This window comes from Ovis canadensis, chromosome 13 (genome assembly GCF_042477335.2).
Source record: "Ovis canadensis isolate MfBH-ARS-UI-01 breed Bighorn chromosome 13, ARS-UI_OviCan_v2, whole genome shotgun sequence".
NCBI lineage: Eukaryota > Metazoa > Chordata > Mammalia > Artiodactyla > Bovidae > Ovis > Ovis canadensis.
This window is the reverse complement of record NC_091257.1, coordinates 91,476,098-91,491,270: the sequence shown is the minus strand read 5'-3', so window position 1 is coordinate 91,491,270 and position 15,173 is coordinate 91,476,098. Positions and strand designations below refer to the sequence as shown.

At 39.7% G+C, this 15,173-nt stretch overlaps 1 protein-coding gene across 8 annotated transcripts in view; it reads right to left on the bottom strand.

The window, feature by feature from the left end:
• Positions 1-15,173, bottom strand: part of NCOA3 (nuclear receptor coactivator 3) — a 129,444-nt gene that overhangs the window by 18,602 nt on the left and 95,669 nt on the right. For 7 of the 8 annotated variants that reach the window (XM_069548752.1, XM_069548753.1, XM_069548748.1 and 4 more), the window contains 12 exons: positions 12,996-13,100; positions 11,904-12,076; positions 11,150-11,250; positions 9,541-9,715; positions 8,929-9,117; positions 8,695-8,796; positions 8,074-8,214; positions 7,065-7,212; positions 5,706-6,097; positions 4,672-5,540; positions 3,636-3,771; positions 2,483-2,677 (listed from right to left, as the gene is read on the bottom strand). In XM_069548752.1, the coding sequence (XP_069404853.1) occupies positions 2,483-2,677; positions 3,636-3,771; positions 4,672-5,540; positions 5,706-6,097; positions 7,065-7,212; positions 8,074-8,214; positions 8,695-8,796; positions 8,929-9,117; positions 9,541-9,715; positions 11,150-11,250; positions 11,904-12,076; positions 12,996-13,081 (2,707 nt within the window). In that variant the 5' untranslated portion in view covers positions 13,082-13,100. Of the gene's footprint in view, positions 1-2,482; positions 2,678-3,635; positions 3,772-4,671; positions 5,541-5,705; positions 6,098-7,064; positions 7,213-8,073; positions 8,215-8,694; positions 8,797-8,928; positions 9,118-9,540; positions 9,716-11,149; positions 11,251-11,903; positions 12,077-12,995; positions 13,296-15,173 lie in introns of those variants that run through there. The other variant, XM_069548751.1, reaches the window with a different exon arrangement.

Sequence of the window (15,173 nt, the reverse complement as noted above, 5' to 3'; positions counted from 1 at the left end):
AAGAACCATAAAAAGATCTTAATGAACCAGATTACTATGATGGTGTGGTCAGTTACCCAGAACCAGACGTTCTCGAGACTGAACTCAAGTAGGCCTTAGGAATCTTGCTGTTAATAAAGCTAGCAGATGCAATGGAATTTCAGTAGAGCTATTCAAAACCCTGAAGGATCATGCCATCAAGGTGTTACATTCAATATGTCAGCAAATCTGGAAGACCCAGCAGCAGCCACAGGACTGGAAAAGGTCAATCCTCATCCCAACTCCCAAGAACGGTAGTACTAAAGAATGTGCTAATCACCGGACAATTGCACTCATCTCCCATGCTAGTAAGGTCAAGGTTAAAATTTTGCATGCTAGGCTTCTGCATTATGCTAACCAAGAACTTCTAGAAGTCCAAGCTGGGTAGAAAAGGAAGAAGAACCAGAGATCAGACTGCCAACATTTGCTGGATCATAGAGAAAGCTAGGGAATTCCAGAAAAACATCTATCTCTGTTTCAATGACTAAGCTAAAGCCTTTGTGTAGATCATAACAAACCATGGAAAGCTCTTAAAGAGATGGAAACACCAGACTATCGTATCTGTCTCCTGAGAAACCTGTATGCAGGTCAAGAAGCAACTGTTAGAACCCTGTATGGAACAAGTGATTGGCTCAAGATTAAGAAAGGAGCACAACAGCACTGTCTGCTGTCACCCTGTCTGTTTAATCTATATGCTGAGCAAATCATGGGAAACGCTGGGCTGGATAAGTTACAAGCTGGAATCAAGATAGGCGGGAAAAACATCAACAACCTCAGATATGCGGATGATACCACTCTGATGGCAGAAAGCGAAAAGACTCTTGATGATGGTAAAGGAGGAGAGTGAAAGAGCCAGCTTAGAACTAAATATTAAAAAGACTAAGATCATGGCATCTGGCCCCATTACCTCAAGGCAAACAGAAGGGGAAAAGGCGGAAGCAGTGACAGATTTCCTCTTCTTGAGATCCAAAAATCACTGCAGATGGTGACTGAAGTCATGAAATAAGAAGACAGCTGCTTCTTGGCAGGAAAGCTATGACAAACCTAGACAGTGTGTTGAAAAGCAGAGACATTACTCTGCTGACAAAGGTCCATACAGTCAAGGCTATGGTCTTCCCAGTGGTCACGTACGGTTGTAAGAGCTGGACCATAAAGAAGGCAGAACGCCAAAGAACTGATGCCTTTGACTGTATTGCTGGAGAAGACTCCTGAAAGTCCCTTGGAAAGCAAGGAGATCAAACCAGTCAATCTTAAGGGAAATCAACCCTGAACGCTCATTGGAAGGACTGATGCTGAAGCTGAAGCTCCAGTATTTTGGTCATCTGATGTGAACAGCCAACTCATTGGAAAAGTCCCTGATGCTGGGAAAGACTGAGGGCAGAAGGAGAAGAGGGCAGCATCAGAGGATGAGATGGCTGGATGGCATTACCAATGCAATAGACATGAACTTGGGCCAACTTGGGGAGATGGTGAAGGACAGGGAGGCCTGCCATGCTACAGTCTATGGGGTTGCAAAGAGTTAATACACAAACACCAACATTCTTTTTAGACATAACACTTAGGAGACTGCAGTATAGGCTTCCCTGGTGACTCAATGGTAAAGAGTCCACCTGCCAATTCAGGAGGATCCCTGGTGTAATCCCTGGTCCGGGAAGATCCCACATGCCTTGAAACAGCTAAGTCCATAGGCCACAACTACTGAGTCTGTGCGCTAGAGCCTAGGAGCTGTTAAGCACTTAAGTCCATGTATCTAGAGTCTGTGCACCGCCACAGAGAAGCCACCACCGTGAGAAGCCCACACACCACAATTGAGACTAGTGCCCGTTCGCCAAAGCCAGAGATAAGTCCACACAGCAACGAAGACCTGGCACAGCCAAAACTATACAATTTTTTTTTTTTTTAAGAGTGAGACTACAGTATAATGCAACCTAACTATTATACACTGGGAAATCAAAAAATTCACAACTCACTTTATTGTTAAGACTCCATGTCCCCAGTGCAGGAGACATAGGTTCAATACCTGGTTGTGGAACTAAAATTCCACATGCCACATGGCAAGGCCAAAAATAAAGAAAACAAAATGTCTTGGACAGAAAGCCTCCTCGAGAGGTTAAATCACCAAGATGCAGAATAAGTGAAGGATGCTCATGAAAGAAACATGCTCCTGTTATTCAAAAATCTATTTAACTCTATTTGAGTGGCTATAAGTATTTTAAATTTGCTTTTCCCAAAAGAAATTTAAATTAGACCCTGATGCTGGGAAAGACTGAAGGCAGGAAGAGAAGGGGATGACAGAGGATGAGATGGCTGGATGGCATCACTGACGCAATGGACATGAGTTTGAGCAAGCTCTAGGAGTTGGTGATGGACAGGAAAACCTGGTATGCTGCAGTCCATGGGGTCACAAGGAGTCCGACACAACTGAGCAACTGAACTGAGCTGATATTAATTAGAAATAACATACCCATATTTGAGCCATAATTTTCCTGATTATCCATCATTCTTGGATTGCCGCCCAGCATGGGTTGCTTTGTTAACATGGGGAAAGCACCAATATTCTTTACTGGAGGACTTGAGCCAACGGAAACAGGACTGTCTAGAGACACTGCCCGGTTATACGGAGGACGGACAGACTGCACAGACTGCGGACTCCTCAAACCTGTTAAAAACACAGAAGCATGATACATAAGTATATTCTGATGGTGCAGTACATAATTAAGTACAAAACATAAATACCAATACCACCCACCCAAGAATATCTTTCTTCCCAAAATGAACACTGTCTTCTTTTACAAAATAAACACTTAGCACCAAAAGAAATTCAAAAGAATAAAGAAAATTGGCCTCCTATTTCAAATAAAGTAAGAAAACAAGAGTCCTGGTGTTGGCTGAAGTATTGGGCACTTTTCTACAGCCTGACATGGTCATTCTCATTCAGCTTCACTTTATATTAAATAGTAAAGATTTTACCAATGTTTCAAGGTTCTGGAAGTTCCTCAGTATGCATACTTAAAGTTTAAAATTTTACATTTAAATGTAACCAGATAAGTTGCTTCTAGTCAAATAAGGACTATAATTCCAATCTATTAGATTGATCTAACTATCTATGCATTACAGTTGAGGAAACAGTGCCATTAAAAATGAATAGCCACCTTTCCAGATAATTGTGGGATTACTCTTTTTCAATTGATACATATAAGATATCCTTGTTACACTGATGAATCCAGAAGTACTCAGCTACAGGCGAAAAGTTAGGTGAAACCAGCAAACACCAAAGTAAATTAGTATCAAAGGACAGGTTTTGATTTGCTTTTTAATCTGATTCTCTGTGGCCAAGACAAATAAAGGTACTAGTAGGGACCTAGTACCTACGACTCACCTGTAGCAACCAAAGAATGTTTTCCTATAAGCTCCGTGATTGCTGGCCTCATGTTAGTTAGAAATAGGAAACTGTACAAAAAGCTTTTTAAAGCATCTATGTTATAAATTAGTTAAAAAAAAAAAAACTAAGGCAGAGTACATGTTTTAAAGTTGGATCCTAGTCTTGATGTAAGAGTGCACACAGGTGTGCAAGAAAGTTCGAATGGCAGCAAGAATAAAATCTAGTTCTTTCTTACCCAGAGAATTAGCTCCTTGAAACATTTGTGGCTTAGTTCCCAGGTTACTACCACTTGTGGATATGGAATTATTGTAGAAGTCAGAATTAGTCAGATCACCAAGAATAGCATCTAGATTATCCAAGTCTCCGGATCCCTGAAAATATTTTTTTTAATTAACCTGTGTTCATTACAAGATACATAGGTATAAACATATTCATCAGAAGAAATGAAATGGGAACTAGTAAAATACAATAGTTACCCTAAATGGTAACGCCCAACGTAGAGGCTGGCTGATTATGACTACCCCTACACTTCTGAATGTAAAAAATGACAGAGATAAATCGATAGGCTTGGAAATGCTTTCAAAGGGGCATTTTAAAGTTTACTCTAGATATTTAACTCTCAAACTAAAGGATATTTTCCAGCAAACATTAGTCAGAATCATGAGCTGACAGCAACGTCTGCTGCTACACATACTTCTGAAATCACATACGATTAAGACAACATAAAGACAAGCTGATGTTCAACAAATTCATGGCTATGCTTTAAAAAGGGTTTTTGATCAGTACATTTGGGAAACACTAAAAAAATTAAACAGACATCCTAACAGTAGAACTTCTCCAAGACATAATTTTCTCAGGTGCATATTAACGTCTCTGGGCAATGTTTGTACCGAATGTGATCATGTACATTAAACTTGATTTTAGGTAAAAATCAAAACTGTCTTCCTTAATTCAGAAGGATTTTTCCCCATTTCTTCTATACACTTAATGACCTAATGTGCTCATTCCAACAAAAACCTTCATGAAAAATTTCAAATTGGCGGCTAATGAGGTGAAGTCACATTTGAAAGCGTACACATCTGATATTTCTAAATTACATAATATACTTTACTGCTGCTCAGAAGAGTTACCCAAAAAATGACAGTTTCAGATTAACTTCCATTAAATAAACCTAAAAAACAAAGTAAGAATTTGTGTATAACCCACTGCCTTTAAAACACAGAAAAGATGAAATACAAGGATCAAGCTGGAACATACAGAAGACAAGTTACCTCTTCATTTGTTTCTGTCTTAACTTTAGCATCTTTCTCTTGACTCGAGCTCGGAGCGGTGGAGCTGCTGCACTGACTCATTTTACTGTCCACACCTTCCACTTTGGGCTGGAGCTCTTTGGCGAGTGTGTCACTAGGATCGTCCCTGTCCAGCAGATACCTAAGCAGAGCGTTACTTTCCTTTTTCTTAGGACTGAGTTGCTCCTGCTTGACGTTTCCTTCTACACAAGACGTCGTACTGCTAGTGTCTTTCCCAGTGGCTTCGGCGGTAATCTTGGCTACTTCTGCTGGTGAATTTCCATTCTGGAGCAACTTGTGCAAAATCCGGTGCTTCTCTTGCAGCAGCGACCCGTGCATGTTGGATGTGGAGGATACACCTCCGGAGGTGGAAGAGGAGACGCCAGAGGGGCTGGTGACACTAATGGAAGAGTCCTTACAACCTGAGTCCAGGGGGGAGTTGGTCAAGGAGGCATGACCCCGGTCATCAGAAGAACAGGTGAGTAACTGCAGCAACTTTTTGTGACCTTTGCTTTCCAGAGGAGCCCGCTGATTCTCAGACCCTTCCACACTGCTCTCCTTACTTTCTTTGTCGTTAATGTGATCTCTGCTATTTGACTGACACATTGAACTCTCCACTGGATTCTGGTCGCAATACAAGCCTATGGGACTCTTGGAATCCTGACTGTTCACTTTACTTGGTTGAGTTATATTCATATTGGGAGAATTATCCAATTTGGGACCTGGCGAAGACAGTGTAGATAAAAGAGAAGTCCCCACGCCCTCACTGATAGCTTGAAGGGCACTCAGAGAGCTGCTAGAAAAGCTGTGACTCACGGCATTGCCAGAAGATCCCATGGGAGAGTGCACACCTGGATTTGGAAAAAAAAAGTCAGGAAAAGAAATAAACGATCATATGCTATAACAAACACCACTTGCCAGTTGGAAGTTTCTATTTTAAAACAAATTAACAACAATTACAGCGGCATGGAAAGAAAAGAATTGCCAAAAAATAAAACAAAATGCAACACAAATACCTGCGACAGGAGAAAACTGGTGTGAGGCCATCTTTGGACTCCCTCGATTACGAGGAGAAATCATGATATTCTGCTGGCTGGAGCTGAGACCAGGGCTCCCGTGTGGAGGGCTGCTCATGTTGAGACCGTAGGTACTGTTCTGGTAGGAAGATGGTGACTGCATGCCTGGCCCGGGGTTCATAGAGGCTATGCTACCGGAAGCCCCATACCTGGCTCCACTCATCTGCCCCGCAGTGCCAGGATCAGTTACACCGTAAGTCCTGCTGCTCAGCATCGGTAAGCCTGGGTTTGGTGACATACTCATGCCACCTACTGAACTGTTGCATCCAGCTGCTGGAGGCCTAATGCCTTGTCCAACAGGATTCGGGTTTGGTCTATACCCATTCTGTTCCCTGCAAAGAAACAGAACATCAAAGTTCTACTAAAAAATTGCAGGCATGGGGACTCCCCTCGTAGACCAATGATGAAGAATCTGCCTTCCAGTGCAGGTGAAGCCAGTTCAACCTGCGGCTGGGGAACTAAGAGCCCCCATGGCATGGGGCTACCAAGCCTGTACGCAGCAACTACTGAGCCCACGAGCCACAACTAAGGCCCAAAACAGCCAAATGAATTAAAATTTTTTAATTACAGGCATGTGTTAAAAGCCTGAGTCTCATTTAAAAAAAAAAAAAAAAAAAGATGAAGAGTCCCAGAAACTTAACTTCTTGAGCATCATTCCAATACCTAGTGACCATAACAATCTAAATATTGATCAGTCATTAATCTAATAACATACATTTTAATAAGCCACAGAATCTAAACAAGTGACACCATGAGAGCACCATAAAGGACCCAAAGTTACGTTAGCTGGAATCTCGATGGGGCTTTTTCCTATGCAATTCTCTGCAATTCCCCTATACTGAGGGGTTAACCTGGAGGTGCCTACAAATTACTCAAAATAATTTATGGGTTAATATCCTCCTGCTTCTTCATGTGTTGCTCATTTACTGTTAGCAATAGTAACAGTAACCATTTCTTCTTGAAGTCTACCTCCAAATTTTAAATTCCATTCTTAAAAGTAATGTAATGTATCATTAGAAATGAAAAGTAACACAGATAGTCAGATTTTATTCTTTCACCCATTAGCCTTCCTATCCTCCAGCTTTCCCAGGAATTAATTACTTAATGAACAAATCCTCACTCTCACATAGAAATGTAACCTTAAAAAAATAAACAGCATACTACAGGAATCTAAGTGCACTTGAGCAAACCCAACAGCCTATTTTCCTCATTAATTTTTCTCCCTTTTTACATTAACAATAAAGCATCTTGAGAATACTGCTGCATTTAACATGAGAACTCACAGTAATCAACCATTACCTCTGAAGAAAGTGGGTTGAGACAAAGCCATGACGGTCATTTGTTACAGGATTTCGGAAGAGTTTGCTTTTTGTTTGTGCAGTCACTATAGTGCCATCAGCCAAAGAGAATCGATACAGTGGGGTTTCTGCATGGCCATGGATATAAGCTGTTGGGGAAAATATCCTATTAGTCGCAAATACAATTGGCGAAACACACACATACAGGGGACAAAAGAAAGTAAACATGCAAGTCCAACATCCTCAAAATCCAGCAAAAGGCTGAATCTCACCAAAATTAGGAACAGGCTAAAATAACAATGTTCAACAACCATTTTCCGCCCCTGCACAGACAAAAACAACTACTGTCACACACACACACACACACACACACACACACTTAAGGCTCTACACACACACACACACACACACACACACACTCTTAAGGCTCTACACACACACACACATATACTCTTAAGGCTCTACACACACACACACACACACTTAAGGCTCTACACACACACACACACACACACTTAAGGCTCTACACACACACACACACACTCTTAAGGCTCTACACACACACACACTCTTAAGGCTCTACACACACACACACACACACACACACACACACACTCTCTCTCTCTCTCTCTCTCTCTCTCACTCACTCACTCACTCACTCACTCACTCACTCACTCTCTTAAGGCTCTACAGTACCCAACTGCTACTGCTAAGTCACTTCAGTCGTGTCCGACTCTGTGTGACCCCATAGACGGCAGCCCACCAGGCTCCCTTGTCCCTGGGATTCTCCAGGCAAGAACACTGGAGTGGGTTGCCATTTCCTTCTCCAATGCATTAAAGTGAAAAGTGAAAGTGAAGTTGCTCAGTCGTGTCCGACTCCTAGCGACCCCAGCAGCCTACCAGGCTCCTCTGTCCATGGGATTTTCCAGGCAAGAGCACTGGAGTGGGATGCCACTGCCACCCAAACATGATGACAAATGAGATCAAGAATCAACCTCCAAATTCCTTACCTTCTTGATAGTGACGTTTCTGGGACCATGACTGCCCATCATTAAGACTAAAAAATCTCTGGATACACCTTCGGATTATGTCTTCAAAGCCAGGTCTCATGGAGGATCTCAATGAATTGGTGTCTATAGTAATAACTTTCCCTATTAAACAGAAAATTGCCCCTGTGTTTAATTTCATCATTGTGCCTTATTTAACTACAATGGCTTTCATTCTTTACTCTCAAAAAAGGGCAGACCAAAATTAAAATTCATGCTCAGGTCAAGAATTACTCCCAGCAATTCTCATTAAATTACCCAAATTTTTGAAAAGTGTTTATGAAAAATGAGTTTGAAGTTACAGAAAATACTGGCTTCTGATGTGAAATGCAATTTGGAGAGAAAGCCAGGTACCTCTACCTTTTTTTGTTGTTAATTTATTTGAGGGGTTTGAAATGTCAAACACACCCAACTCAAATGCCTACGGTTTTAGTGAATCTCTCTCAGGGTTGTATAACAAACACCAGAAACAATCCATGCAAAGTTTTCATGACAGTGGGCGTGGGCACACACAACAGGCTGTAAAAAGTTAACTTATAAAAATTTCCAAAATGAACAAAATGTACACACATGCACAGCTTCTACCTGAAAGATCGTGTCTAGTGATAAAGCTCTCAGGACTTGATGGAAATGCTCTTTCTCCAGTGGTAATGCGGCGTGCCACACAGATCATACAGGACTGCAAGTCTACAACAGAAAAGTTAACCTTTGATGCATCTATTTAATAGGCAAGTAAGAACGTGGGATTCAGTGGAAAGAATTAAACAAGTTTGGCTGCTACTGCCTGATAAAACATCATGGGCAAGTGATGGCTCTCACCTTCCCCTTCCTCCATCATAGCCCGCGGCTGGGACAGGGCAAAGCACTGCATTGTCTCATATCTCTGGCGCATTTCAGGACTGGTGTTTATGTCTTCCAGAATGTCATGTGGTATTTTCATCAACATACGGCAGTTAAATGTATGGCTTTTTTGTCTCTGGGTCTCATTTGTCCAGGTAACTCCATTAACTTTAGGAAACAAATAGAAAGGAGTTTTGTGAAGGCTGGCAATTCAGTCTATGACTATTATCAAGAATTTAAGCTATAAATCAACTATTTGCCAATAAGAAAAAAAGAATTTGAGCTGTATGTATTTTCTCATTATACATCTTCCACAGTACAATACATTTCAAAGAGACAATATATAAAACACTGGAATAACTTCAATTTCAAATTCAACAGGTATCTCACATATTTTGTAACTCACTGTATATCTTAGACCCATGAAATATATACCAAATTTTAAATTCATATTTGAAAATTTTGCTATTTACAGCTTTCCCTGTTCTACAGAGTCATCACTTGACTTTCAAAAGCATATTCAACTTTCTAAGAAATGATTAAGAAAAAAAAATTTTTAACTTACGTGGAAAATATACTTTAAAAACTTACCTGTAGATTTTGGTAAGTTTTTAAGAAAATCCTTTCTATCTTCTTCATGCAATATATTGTAGACACTTGTATTAACCAGGTCCTCTTGCTTATATTGCAGGTACTGGGTGACATTCTCTGACACAAATACAATGTTTCCTTCACGATTCACCACAAATAGGAAGCCGTCCAATGCCTGAAGTGGGATATGTTAACACTGGCTATTATGGACTGAACTGTATCCCCTCCCCAACCACAATTCGTATGTTGAAGTCCTAAAGCTCAATGTGACTCTATCTGGAGATAGGGCCTTTTAGGAGGTAATTAAAGTTAAGTGAGGTCATAAGAGTAGGGCTCTAATCCAACAGGACTAGTGTTCTTATGAGAAGAGAGATAGACACGAGAAATGCACACACCCAGAGAAAAGGCCACGTGAAGACACAAGGAGAAGGCAGCCATCTACAAGTCAAGGAGAGAGGTCTCAGGAGAAACTGAGACTGCCAACACCTTGATCTTGGGCTTCCAGCCTCCAGAACTGTAAAAAATAAATTTCTATTGTTTAAGCCACTCAGCCTGTGGCATTTTGTTATGGCAGCCTTAGTACTAAAGAGAATTTGAAAAAAACTACTGATTTAACAACTATCAGCTATCATGTCTATTAACATTAGCAACATCAATAAAGGGTTGGCACCCCACTCCAGTACTCTTGCCTGGAGAATCCCATGGATGGAGGAGCCTGGTAGGCTGCAGTCCATGGGGTCACTAAAAGTCAGACACCGAGCAATTTTACTTCACTTTTCACTTTTATGCACTGGAGAAGGAAATGGCAACCCACTGTAGTATTCTTGCCTAAAGAATCCCAGGGACAGAGGAGCCTGTTGGGCTGCCGTCTGTGGGGTCGCACAGAGTCGGACACGACTGATGTGACTTAGCAGCAGTAGCAGCAGCAGGAAAAATACAGATGATTTGAAAAGATGACAGCAAAGACGAAATTTGAATTAATTTATAATCTAATTTTTGAAGAATTACTTCTTCAAAGGAGTTTTTAAAAATTAAAAGAAAAAAAAAGTCACCCTGAATGCTTCCCCCCTTTCCATTTGGTATCAAGTCAAACTATAGGAACTAGAGCACTCTGTAGTGAGAATTTACAAAGAGGAACTGAACTCATACACTAAAAAGTAGTTGGAACAAACCAACTGGAACAAAATTATCTGATAAGTGAGCTTTAACAAAGGGCTTCTAGCCATCACTTAAAGTAAGAGAAATCTTCTGTAAAGTACAACAGGTTAACTAGATCTATTAAAGACAACTACTTACAAAAAATATCTAAAGTCTTAAAAATTCCTCCAAAATATGAAATTATAGCGCCATACTATCAGTTATGGAAAAATGCACCAAAAAAGTCAATTAAAAAAAATATGCCCAAATGCATAGCAGGGGTAGGTACATAGGACCTCATGAGTTACATATATTTTAAACCTAAGAACATTTTATAATCATATTCAGAATACTGAGTTCTATCTCATGAAAAGAAACATTTTCTTTTTGCTCTCATATCCTACCCAAAATTTTATCTTTTTTTTTTTTTAATTCAACACCACTTACTTTAGAACTAAAACCTTGTACTTGCCTGAAGTAAGAGTGGTCCTAAGGAGTCTTTATCAATAACTCCTTGTCCTGTGGAAGATACATCAGCTTTCTGAACATCATCATCACTGGAAATAGCTTTTCCTGAAAAGACATAAGGCAGTACTACAAATAGCATATGTATCAGTTACAGTCTAAATGCACGTTCACACTGTTCCCAGAACAAAGAGGCACACAGACCGATGCGCATGTGCGTGTAGACAATGTTTTCTGATAAGAAAATGATGCTACAATTTTTAAGGGTTAAAATTAAACTTCTGAGTTACCCAGGAGCGCAGAAGATACTCTAGATTTTCTTTCCCTACTAAAAGCACTATTTCACTGCTTCCTGAAAGGGAACTAACAAATAACAGGGTGAGCAGCCTTGGCCTTCTTCCAGTTCTGGTGACTATGTCCTGAGGTGAGGTGAAGTCACTCAGTCGTGTCCAACTCTTTGCGACCCTATGGACTGTAGCCTACCAGGCTCCTCCCTCCATGGGATTCTCCAGGCAACAGTACTGGAGTGGGTTGCCATTTCCTTCTCCAGGGGATCTTCCTGACCCAGGGATCGAACCCAGGCCTCCCGCATTCCAGGCTGGTCCACTAGTCAAACTAACCTAACTATCGAGCCCCACAGGGGATACTAGCCCTCAAGGAATAGCAGTTCCCATCTAAGCAACAACGGAGCAAAAGACAAATGTGAACCCAGTTAACAAGTTCCTGCTAAAAGACCTGAGTGTTTTCATACTTTGTATTACCTTGCTCTTTTATTTGACGTATCTGTCTTACTGTTTCTTTTAAAATTGCACATTTATCTGGTTTGACATTGAAATTGTCAATATCACTAAGATTAGCAGATATTAGTTCAGCCAATTCTTCAATATATTTACTCTCCTGCTCCCGTCTCCACTTTTCACCACTGCAGGCAAGGCTGGAAATGGGGGAAAAACACCATAAATATATCAGTCACAAACGAGCTTTGAGCAGAATCAGTACCTACACAATACTATTACATCCATATACTAGCAAAGTAAATTCAACCCACAGAGACTCCCAAAACAATGTCTTGGAGACCTAGTATAATACAGTTGAAATCTGTGCAAACCTAAATTCAAGTCCACCTGTTGTTAGCCTGGTGGCCTTAGTCAGTTAGCTTCACTTCATCCTCTGGAAAATGGGGATAGTCTTTACCACAAAGAGACAGTAAAACTAACAAATAATTAAACAGCAATAACTACTTATTAATAATAAGGTCTCATGAATTATATTGATGATTTTTTTGTAGTATTTTTTTATTTAAATTTTATTGTTTTAATTTACAATACTGTATTGGTTTTGCCATACATTGACATGAATCCACCACAGGTGTACATGAGTTCCCAACCCTGAACCCCCCTCCCAATAAGATTGTTTTTTATTTTGCAACCCTGAGAGTGAAATTTAAGTGATACTGACCTTGGCAAATACGAAAAAAGCTATGAAGTATCACTGCGTAAAATGCAGTATTTCATTTCTATTTTTTAAACTTCTAACTTCACTCAGGAAAAGAATGATAAAACCTCACAAATGCCAAAATATCAACTTATAACATGTTCTTAAAGGATACTAAAGATTCTTACTTGTAACAATCTTATCTTACTTGTAATAATCTTATCTATTTGTAACTCCTACATCCTCCATTGAGAAATGCTTCTTACAGTGTCACAGTTAGTATATATTTGAACACATAAACAATAAAAAATCTAACCAGAGAAAGCAAATAACAGAAAGCTGAAATGTTATCTTCAAACCAAACAAATAAAGACAAGGGGAGGTGATCTTGGTGAAGTATCAGAAAATAAATTGCTTACCCTTGCCCTGGAGGATCACATGGCAACTTGCGTTTTCGTGAATCAGGGGCCAGTGGATCCAAAGCGTTTTCTCCTAACCCACTCATCGTGAATATACATTAGCAACTAAGAGAGAATAATAAGATAAAAAACACTGTAAAATATCCATGACTCTAATAAAAGCATAACATGCTTGAATGGCTGCACTTTGTAATTCAGGACTACTTTCCTTAAATGGCTGGATAAGTCTCAATATTCTTTACAGTACACAACTGTTCTGAAGACCTCAAGAGTTTATACTCCACTAATTAGACAGAATGTCCAACCCTGCGACAAACGTTTCTCAAGACCAAGTAATGTGTATACTGAATATCTCACAAGGAACAAGGCATCTTTTTCATATCTAATAAGAAAAAGAGACCGTCAACTCTCCAATTGAAAAATACTAAATTATACTTATATACAAATAAGTCTATCTGGCCAACTGGTAAAAAGTCTTTGAATGATAAATCTCAAAATTATTTTCAAGCTATTTTCAAAGTAGTGGCTTTTTTCCTGTAGACCATTTCTTTAGCATTCATCATCCAATGTGTTTTTCTTCCACTACTTAAAAATAAGCTGAGACTCCGTAAATAATATGTAAGCTCCAATACATTCTGCTTACAAAGTAGATGTATAACAAGAAAAATCCAGGTGGGAGGATTTTTACAAGATCCACAGAGCAACAACTATTTTAATATTAACTGGTGGAAAGGAAATATGCCTTGATTAAAGTTGCATTGATAAAAACAATGTATTTTTAAAAATAAGTTATTTTTAAAATACCTTAAAAAATAGGTATTCCTAAAAAAAAAAAAGGGTATTTCTTGTTGGAAAAAGAAATACTCAGTAGCTCATAATTTTAGCACATTTAACTTATATGCAGAGTACATCATAAGAAATGCTGGGCTGGATGAAGCACAAGCTGGAATCAAGATTTCCGGGAGAAGTATAATAACCTCAGATATGCAGATGACACCATCCTTATGGTAGAAAGGGAAGAAGAACTAAAGAGCCTCTTGATGGAAGTGAAAAAGGAGTGAAAAAGTTGGCTTAAAACTAAACATTCAGAAAACTAAGACCATGGCATCCAGTGCCATCACTTCATGGCAAATAGATGGAGAAATAGTGGAAACAGTGGCTGACTTTATTTTTCTGGGCTCCAAAATAACTGCAGATGGTGACTGCAGCTATGAAATTAAAAACACTTACTCCTTGGAAGGAAAGTTATGATCAATCTAGATAGCAAATTAAAAAGCAGAGACATTACTTTGTCACCAAAGTCCATCTAGTCAAGGCTATGGTTCTTCCTGTGGTCATGTATGGATGTGAGAGTTGGACTATAAAGAAAGCTAAGCACAGAAGAATTAATGCTTTTGAACTGTGGTGTTGGAGAAGACTCTTGAGAGTCCCTTGGACTACAAGGAGATCCAACCAGTCCATCCTAAAGGAGATCAGTCCTGGGTGTTCACTGGAAGGACTGATGTTGAAGCTGAAACTCCAATATTTTGGCCACTTGATGCAAAGAGCTGATTCATTTGAAAAGAGCCTGATGTTGGGTAAGATTGAAGGCAGGAGGAGAAGGGGGCGACAGCAGATGAGATGGTTAGATGGCATCACCGACTCAATGGACATGAGTTTGGGTAAACTCCAGGAGTTGGTGATGGACAGGGAGGCCTGGCGTGCTGCAGTTCATGGGGTCGCAAAGAGTCGGACACGACTGAGCGACTGAACTGAACTGAACTAAGCCTTCACTCAACAAGAAATTTATTTGTCCTAAACTCTTGTTTATGAAGACGCTGTTATAAAGAATTCCAAGACAACAGAGAAGCTCAAACATGCCAAACTACTTTTTCTTAATTTGTTAAAACACATCTTGCATTCTATCCACAGTTTGAGACCTACACAGAAGGACATAAACTTCCACTAGGTGGCACAATCCTGCCAGGAAGAGAGACAAATCAACAGAGAAGCAAAATTTCACACAAGAAACTTAAAATATTCAGCTTCAGAAAAAAACAAAATCAGAGTTTTAGATTACATTATCATCTTTACAGACGTCCTAGGTATGAGTTAAACACTATCAAAATTTATTCTACCAATAATTTTGATTAAAAAAACATAATGGCTGAATAGCTGTTATGTTTCAAGAACTTGGTG